Source organism: Aulostomus chinensis, chromosome 15 (assembly GCF_037954235.1).
Source record: "Aulostomus chinensis isolate RoL2024-O1b breed Wild chromosome 15, RoL_Achi_v1.0, whole genome shotgun sequence".
In the NCBI taxonomy this organism is placed as follows: domain Eukaryota; kingdom Metazoa; phylum Chordata; class Actinopteri; order Syngnathiformes; family Aulostomidae; genus Aulostomus; species Aulostomus chinensis.
In genome coordinates, this window is record NC_141334.1 from 9,908,511 (window position 1) to 9,916,764 (window position 8,254).

Consider the following 8,254-nt stretch of genomic DNA (forward strand, 5'->3'; position numbering starts at 1 on the left):
AGTCCTGACTGGAGATCCATGTGTTAAATAGTTGATAAGAATTTTTTTTTTTAAAAAAGGGGTGGGGACTACAAGAGATTTTTAAGATATGACACAACTGCATAATATTACAAGACTGCAATCAAAAGCAGGAAAAATATTGAAATCCAATTAGTATAATTTGTGCTGTAGCTGTTTAATCAAATACATACAGATAATAAAGCATAACTATATAAAAGCACATGGAAAAGAGTGAGATAAAAAAGCGAGGAACACTTTTTTTTCCAAAAGTTTCTTGTCAAGAAGCTGCGGGTAAAACTACTGGTGTTGAAAATAATGAAGTGCTTTTATACTTTTGGACGTGATGTTTGCCGCACTAATGTTCAATAGCGAGTTTGTTCTCCTTCCGCACAGGGGGAGGCGACAGGACGCCATGAGCCTGTGACGTAATATTTTCGCGACAGCTCGCCTTTAAAAACTCTGCCCAGCCACATTGTCGGTCCTTTCGTCTTCGTCGGTCTTCGAGGAGGGTGTGTGGGTGTGGTAATTTCACGTTTAAACACATTGAACGTCTTCTGTAGTGCACAATCACAGCGAAGAATGTAGAAAGAGTGTGTTAGGGTTAATTTGAGAGAAACCGAGTTAAAGAGTAACGTTAGCATTAGCTGCAGCCACGTTGAGAGAGAGAGATGGAGCCGAGCCCGGACACACCGGGACGTGCGAGGGACCCATCCAGCCTCGCTTACAAGGGAGAGGTTCGTTTTTACACTTCAGATGTTTTCCCGTTTGTATCTGTTGTAAGCTAATGGTCGCAGCATGTGTTGAAGACTTACGTTATGATTTGTGATCGTCGATCAACTTTATTCTAACCACACGGAGCCAGGGCCGCTGCTGCACATGCTGGTTACCTGGTTGTGCGGTAATGTAAATGTAAAAACGATTTTAAAAATGTACATATTTCATTCTGGTTCGGGATTTAATAAACCTAGAAATGGACTACGCATTTAATTAAACTGAAATTCCATTCAAAAGAATTGTTGTGTAAAAATAAAACTTGATGGCGATCCTTTTTAAAGTCATCAACCATGCCACTCTGTCACAGGTTACACCTAAGCCCCCCTAACTATGACTGGTTTTCTCTCAGGTGAACACTTGCTGCAGAAGTCGTCATAGGAGTTTAGCAAATGCCTCGTTCATGGCGCCCTGATGTCTCAGGTGAGTGTTACCCCCTAATCTGATGTCAATTTTCTTGTGTCAGTGATGAAAGCTGTGAATAGGAAGTGCCGTCCGATGCGACAACTGACGATATTTCTAAGTCACTGTTCTGAGCCTCCATTGCGGCAGTACCAGCATGGGATGATCTTCATGTCCTGGTCTCAGCTGTCTGTTGTGTTTTTAACAGGTCAAAGTGATGGAAATGAGAGTGCAGAGGTGAGTTTTGACTGTAATTGCTGGAAAAAGCACGGCCTACCAGTATCTGAGTTTTCTTACTTCAAGATGATACAATTGCCTGTCTAAATAATATTATTTTTGTTTCTTGAAGTCTCTGGAGAGCTGCTGGGACCAATTGTCAAACCAGAACAATCCCCCAGCAGGAGGACTCCTCTTAATAAGGTATTTTTCGTGTTCTTACTGAATCGGTTTCCTGCGTCTGTTGTGATGAAATCTAAACTGAAATAGCTGGAATTACCGGCAGATTGTTTAGTGGTGACTCTCGGTTTTCTGAACAAGAATATTACACAGATGTTACATTGTTTCTGAATAAGTGCTAGTTTATCAGTTCTGTTTTTTGTTTTTTTTGTTCCACCCTCCAGGTCAGGGTGCAGAGGATTCCCCTGAAAGATGTGGATTCACCTGAGTCTGCTGCATCAACTTTGACATGGTCTTGGTAAATTCATTTTGTCTTAAATTGCATTTCTTTAAATGACATGCTTCTGTGCACAACTGGATTATATAAACTCCCTTTTGTCAAATGCAGAACAATTTCAGACTCAAAGAAAAATGAACTGAGCTTAGATTTAAGAGACAAAGAGAAATGTTCACTGAGCAGCTTTGGTCAGTGATGAAAACTGGAATAGGAAGTGCCGTCGGATGCGACAACTGCCGACTTGTTTCTAATCCACTTTTCTGAGTCTATAGCTCTGAGTAAGGCGTCTCTTTTAGTCTCAACCGTACATCCGACTGTTCTGAACTTAACTTTGTTTGTCGTAGGTGTAATTGCACTCATGACTTGGTCCCCTTAAATCTGGATTTCAACAGGTAACTTTTTCAAATGTGGTACATCGGTGTCCTTTTGATGGTTGTGATGAAATCTAAACTGAAATAGCTGGAATTACCGGCAGATTGTTCAGTGGTGACTCTCGGTTTTCTGAACTTTAAGATGCCAGAAACTCAGTAGATTGAAATGACTTGCTGGCTGTTGGCTCACAGATTTTCTTACCCAACAGATTTGGGTCCAGCAGCTCCAGAGACCGTTACTGCACCAGCAGTCATGATGTGGTAAGATGTCCTACTGTGAACTGAACCAGTGTAAATTTGGGGAGGGAGACTATGGGATGTAGAAGGCATGTTCCCAGCGTGTAATCACTCTCTCCTGCAGATGCTGGCCAGGACTCGGCGGGCATGAAGGCGGACATGCTTAATGATATAATGGTACATCACGACAATGTTTAATTTTGATTAACATGGCTGTAAATGGACAATATCAAAGTTTATGATTGGAAGTTTTGCATGAATGGCTTGATTTGCAACTGCCTAAAGATTGTCATTTGTTTGATTAAAGAAATTAAAGTTTCCATTTCCAATATGTGCCTTTTCTCGAGCAGTACACTAAAACCATGTCACAATATTGTACACAATTGCTGACTTTCACTACGTTTAGTCGCATCATATGTCAGAAAGCCTTGGTTTGAGATAAACACAAGTGCTACTTCTTATACTGAAATTGAAATAAAAACATCCTATCAGGAGGTGGAATGTGACATCAACATGTTAAATTCAACCAAAGAAATGTCTTGTGTGCTAGAAGCCGAGATGAACAGATTAGGAGACTTCAAAGCTATTCAGGGCAACTTGTGACTTCTCCTCTGTAGAGCCAAAGATAAAGAAATAGTGTTACTGGACTGGCTTTGGTCTGTAAAAGCAGGTTTATCATTTACCCAGAAGTTATGATCACCAAGACTGGAACCCCGTCTGGCAGAGCTCATGAGTGCATAGACTGGTTTACTGAAACTCCAAGTGTAGCTTCACCAATGCAAGCAAGGGGAACATGACAATGTGGATGACAGCGCCATGATCTACGCGTTCCAGTGTTGAGCCTTACCCACTTTTATTCAGGGTTCATAGTCAAGACAAACCTGAAAAGGAAATTGGGTTCTTTCCCCAGAAACACTTAAGTGATGTGTAAGTAGCTAAATTTAGCTGGGAAATCTTTTGGTGAATAGTGATTTTTTTCCTACTGCCCCAATGCTAGTGTTCATAGCAGCTAAGCTAACTAGCAGTCTGCTGTATGGGGGTGGGCTCTGTAATGCCCTCAGGGGAGAGGGGTATCTGCTTGTCTGACACTAAAAATTAAAAAAAATATTTCCCAAAAAGACGTCTTAAGATTTTACTGAACCTGAATGCCAGTTTAATTGTTTAGCATCATTTTGTCGATTCACATCTCAGGTAGGAACAAATGTGCACACAAAGTTAAAGTCTGCAGTGTTGTTAACCAAAGTGTTTTTGGTCTTGTGACATCTGTGACTCCAAAAAAAAAAAAAGCAGAATATTCTCGAACACAACAGCTGCTCTTAAAGTGAGATAAAACTGCAATTCAGAGATGTTGGAACAGGAGACGGTGAGCTGAACAGTCCTCAGTCCTCCTCACGCTCGATGTAACTCTTGCAGGCGGAGCGCGCCATCTGTCTGGCCAGGTATCGGTCTCTTGCAGAACTCACAGTCTGATCAGTGCAGCGCTTAGCAAACTTGTTCACCTTCTGTTCTTGCTCTTCTTCTTCACTTTCCTTTAACTGTTCTCCAGCTGCTTCACCCTTTTCTGGTTCCTTTTCTTCCGTCTTCACATCCAGGTCCAGCCTCATCTCTTTGTCCTCTTCTCGATCCTTCTGCTCTACATCTTCCTCCAGATTCCTCCTCCTGTCTCGTTCCTCGTTCTTATTCCGTTCTCGTTCTTTCGGGCTCCTCTCCCTCTTTCCATGTCTGTCTTCACGTTCTGTATTCCCCCTGCTTCTACTTTTGTCATCCTCTCTACCCCGCTCTCTGTCCCTGTCTCTGTCTCTCCTCCTATCTCTGTCGTCTCTTCTTCCTCCATGTCTGTCATCCCTATCTCTTCCCCTGTGTCTGTCTCTGTCCCTTTCCCTTTCTTTTCCTCTGTCTCTGTCGCTTTCTTTTCCTCTGTCTCTGTGACTCTTGTGTCTGTCCCTCTCTTTCTCACCATCATCTCCACTGTCCGATGATGGCGACCTCTGTCTGTACTGGCGTTTGGAGTGCATAGAACCTCCGCCAGGCTTGCTGAAACCGGGCTTTTGCTCGTGTGCCTCCTCACTGTCGCTACATGAACTAGGGACATTGTCAGGAAATGGAGGCGATGAAACAAGGGATGTAGTCTCTGAATCTTTTGATGTCGGATTTCTGTGGAGGAAAGAGCCCATAGGTACAATTTAAGAACCAGAATAGTTTTAAACCAGACTAAAACCGACTGACTTAACAAAAACGTGCAAGAAACTAGATAACAGGATAAGGGGGAAACAGCACACTCCAATAACTGTCGATGTCGCTGATACACCATGCCAGAACATAGATTTGCATGCTGGAGCAGCTAAAGTTACTTCTGTTTAGGCTGATGAGAATGTCATTAATTTTGAAGGTTCTGTTCACTACCTCAGGTACATGGTGGTTTAAATTGACCAACCAGACTGACAGCAGCATCCCTAGAACTACGCCACCAGCCTGGCCACTACTGTGCTACGTTCTAGGTACGTGTGGGTGCTGCAGAACCGTGACTAACGTGTTCACTGAGCGATCCGGTATCGCCTCCTCTCCCACGGTCTGATTTAGCAGGTGCCGGTAAAAGCCACTCAGGTCCTTCTGCTTCCTCACGTCCAAAGCAGCTACGAAAACAAGCAAACAAAGAATTAAAAGGTAAAAACTGAAATTGTCACAGAATCTCTAGCGGTGGTCATGAACGCTCAACATTACAAGTTACAAAACAAATTCAAATGAGGAAAACATCTTCACAGCAATCCGAAAAACAAAAAAGCCCCTCAGAAAAAAAAGAAGAAATGAAGAAACATGCTGCAGATGTGGTAAACAGAACCGAATAGCTGAAGTTACTGAAACCCATACTGCTGATGTGGTACAGCGCTGGGTGCTAACTATGAAATATGCAGACAGACAAGTAGCATGCGTGTGGCACCGAGACCAAAGCAGTCCAGTGAAAGGGTTTTTTCACTTGCTCTTCACCAAAATGTTGCCATGAATGAGTCTAACCTTCTATTGCCGCCTCTCTTCTCTCTCTCTCCTGCTCCTCCTTCTGCTCCAGCAGTTTCTGCTTGTAGGCGGAGGTAACGTAAGCCTCCTTATCAGCAAACCGCTCTCCCTCCGCCTCCCTTTCTTTCTGGATCTTCCTCTCTTCCCTTCGTTCTTGTTCTTTCTTTCGATCATCAACTGCTTTCATTAACTGGTGGATGTACTTTGGCTGATGTAACGAGATTCAGATAAAACAGAGACAAATATTGTTCATGAGTAAGTTTTGGCTTTCAGGTTTCAGCTTCTTCCGCCAAGATTTCCATATACAACATCAGTTTATGTACGTAAGGTGCAGACTGGCTCTTCAAGAAAAGTCTGATCATTTGATTTCACAGCATTGACAAATGCAGCTGATCAAATGGAGAGCATGAAGGACCCCTTACCCTTTTGTCTGCCCCTCCAAGAACTTTTTTGTTGCTTTCAAGCCTCTGCTTTTGAATGTCATCATACACAGCATCATAGTCATACACAGTGCTGTCCTCTTCCAGAGCTTTCTGCATCTCCAAACGAGTCTTCAGACAGAAACAGACAAAGACAGACTAGTGAAATATCCATCACAGTTAAAGAGCTGGTAAAAACGGTTAATCACACTAAGAGAACTCAAGTCTAATGAAGCCTTTTAATCACCTGCTTCATCATCTTCTTCTTGACAGCTTCTCTCTGCAGACTTTCCCCGACTGAGGTCTAAACAAACAACAATAGCAAGCTAGATATGTTTTGTAATAATGAATAATAGTGAGCAACTGATTGATGAATGACAAGAGTCAAATTAAACTCTCTCTCTCTCTCTCTCTCTCACACACACCTCATCGTCAGAGTCATCACCAAACACCGAGTGCTTCTGCAGGACTTGAGTCTTTGGCACTCCTTTCTTCTGGGGCAGGATCAGCCCATACCTGAGGACAACCAAGACAGGTGGCTGGTCTGTGCTCCAAAGTATTTGCATGTATCTTGCCTGCACAACTCTCTACCCATCTATTCATCAGGAGGAGTGGTGTCTCTATCAGCCACTTACATGAACAACAAAATATAATATCAACCACCCTCACAACTACTTTTAAAAGTTTTACTGCTAGACTGCGTGGATACTCAGGGGATTTATCACCAGCATTTAAGCACAGACATTCAAATGTAGTACAAAAATTTACCAGGGAATTCAGAAACATTATCAAAAGTAGTATCAACCAAGTTAAGTTCTCACTCTACTACTTTTTACACAATACAACGGTAAGAATAACAAACCACAAGTTACTGATAGCGACACAGTCACAACTATGGCTAAAAAGATTGTTACTTGAGGTTAGTGTAATACAAAAGTAAGAGTACTTTTCTTTGTGATTAAAAACAAAAACAAATCACGTGTGCGAAACATTCATAACTACATACTGATCGTTAGCTACAGAGGTTTGTTCAAGTCCTTCAAGAAATCTATTCATTGCGTGTCTACATTTATTTACAGACGAACGAGGAGTTGGTCATAATGTAACAGGAGTGGCAGATGGTTTTGAACCATGATTTCAGAATTAACCCAGTTTTCAAATAAGGCTAGCTATTTTACACATTACTCTAGCTAACGTTAGCACGTCGTTAGCTGCAGAGGCGTTAATTTAGCGAAATAACCAGCAGGTATACAAACATTTCTGAACCGTACTTGCAAATATTACGAGAAGAAGACAGACCAATTGGAACAGTTATGATTTAATGTTAAACACACTGACATAAAACCATGTTAGCATATTTGCAACTTACTGTTTTGTAGGGACCGCCATCTTGCTCTGCTGAACGAACGCGGTAGATTCTACATTAAATTTTAGTCTAGCATTACCATACTGAACCGCATATTCATGTGAGTTAAATATCAGCCGAATACGTATTAGGACTACGCCAATACATCCAGTATTTATAATTTGGGGTGAATGTTTTTACTGTCTGATAGGTTGTTTTTTTTTTAGATTGGTACGAAAGTGCGACTGACAGATCGAAGCAACATTGCCCTGATTCGCAAAATGGTACTTATCAGTGCAATATTTGACACCTGGCCACAACAATTGATTCTTAGACTATTGGGGGGGAAATAAATATTCAATTTAAAAATAAAATCACATATAACTTAAAAGCATGTTGTAAAATCACGGTTGAGTGTGAAAGTATGCTAGTAGCGCTTTAAAAAAAAACACTAGAGGGCGATATTTCTCCAACTGTGTGACGGGTAATTTTAGGACGATCATTTTGGTGCAAATAAAATGTTTAATTTTGAACATTGACTTATAGAATTTCTAATTATGTTTTCCATAGTAAATTTTCACATGTATATCCTCATAGAGAATTCAAAAAATTCTTAATTAGACTGATAATATCCTGTCAGTACTATCGCTGCTGCTCGCTCAGATTGGTGAGCAGACAGAAGGTTATATGTGGGAGGTCAGTGACTTAAAAGGTAAAGTGTAACGAGAGAAGTATTCAAATATGCTATTTTGAATGTAGAGGAAACCATGAAAGACAGTGGAGTCTCTTCTCTTCTCTTGGTCAGGCAAAGACAAGCCACTGATTCCTCTTCTTCCTTTGTTATTGTCAGTGCTGGCAGCTGCTCTGATCTAAGCCATTCTGCTAAATCAGATCAGAGAGCACATGGCTCACCTGTGATTAAAGCTGCAGCTTTGAGTTCACAATGCCCCTGTTAGTGACACTTAAGTCCAAACACCATTATCTCTGTCATAATCTCCATCTCATCTCCTTTCTGGTCTCACTC

The 8,254-nt window shown here is 41.5% G+C and overlaps 1 protein-coding gene, 1 long non-coding RNA gene and 4 other non-coding genes across 8 annotated transcripts in view; 5 read left to right on the plus strand and 1 right to left on the minus strand.

Moving 5' to 3' along the window:
* The window catches only part of LOC147248609 (uncharacterized), a 7,011-nt gene extending 3,917 nt beyond the window's left edge, over positions 1-3,094 (plus strand). Inside the window, exons 1-8 of one of the 2 annotated variants that reach the window (XR_015119545.1) lie at positions 457-734; positions 1,124-1,194; positions 1,382-1,410; positions 1,523-1,593; positions 1,794-1,867; positions 2,191-2,238; positions 2,427-2,478; positions 2,579-3,091. This is a non-coding gene — a long non-coding RNA (uncharacterized LOC147248609). Of the gene's footprint in view, positions 1-456; positions 735-1,123; positions 1,195-1,381; positions 1,411-1,522; positions 1,594-1,793; positions 1,868-2,190; positions 2,239-2,426; positions 2,479-2,578 lie in introns of those variants that run through there. The other variant, XR_015119546.1, reaches the window with a different exon arrangement.
* LOC147248610 (small nucleolar RNA SNORD49) lies at positions 1,233-1,304 on the plus strand. The gene has a single exon (XR_015109297.1). It is a non-coding gene; the product is annotated as a small nucleolar RNA SNORD49 (small nucleolar RNA).
* On the plus strand, positions 1,634-1,707 carry LOC147248611 (small nucleolar RNA SNORD65). Its single transcript, XR_015109300.1, has one exon. It is a non-coding gene; the product is annotated as a small nucleolar RNA SNORD65 (small nucleolar RNA).
* LOC147248612 (small nucleolar RNA SNORD49) lies at positions 2,035-2,112 on the plus strand. The gene has a single exon (XR_015109298.1). It is a non-coding gene; the product is annotated as a small nucleolar RNA SNORD49 (small nucleolar RNA).
* Positions 2,280-2,353, plus strand: LOC147248613 (small nucleolar RNA SNORD65). The gene has a single exon (XR_015109301.1). It is a non-coding gene; the product is annotated as a small nucleolar RNA SNORD65 (small nucleolar RNA).
* nsrp1 (nuclear speckle splicing regulatory protein 1) lies at positions 2,671-7,483 on the minus strand. 2 transcript variants are annotated; one of them, XM_086227089.1, is made up of 7 exons: positions 6,892-7,129; positions 6,311-6,401; positions 6,133-6,189; positions 5,889-6,017; positions 5,467-5,674; positions 4,985-5,087; positions 2,671-4,608 (listed from the first exon to the last, which is right to left on the minus strand). In XM_086227089.1, the coding sequence occupies exons 1-7, from the start codon at positions 6,939-6,941 to the stop codon at positions 3,834-3,836; spliced, it is 1,413 nt and encodes a 470-aa protein (XP_086083215.1). In that variant the 5' UTR covers positions 6,942-7,129; the 3' UTR covers positions 2,671-3,833. The 2 variants fall into 2 exon arrangements, with proteins under 2 accessions (XP_086083215.1, XP_086083216.1); XM_086227090.1 differs by lacking the exon at positions 6,892-7,129 and adding an exon at positions 7,255-7,483 and having other exon boundaries at positions 2,672-4,608.
* Positions 7,484-8,254: the final 771 nt, after the last annotated feature.

Excerpts from the sequence above, each read along its gene's own strand:
- nsrp1 (XM_086227089.1), bottom strand. The coding sequence starts at position 6,941 with ATGAATAGATTTCTTGAAGGACTTGAACAAACCTCTGTAGCTAACGAT. Across the intron at positions 6,402-6,891 it reads ACCTCTGTAGCTAACGATCA|GTATGGGCTGATCCTGCCCC; the intron begins GTATGTAGTTAT and ends GGTTGTCCTCAG. Across the intron at positions 5,675-5,888 it reads TTGGAGGGGCAGACAAAAGG|CCAAAGTACATCCACCAGTT; the intron begins GTAAGGGGTCCT and ends TCGTTACATCAG.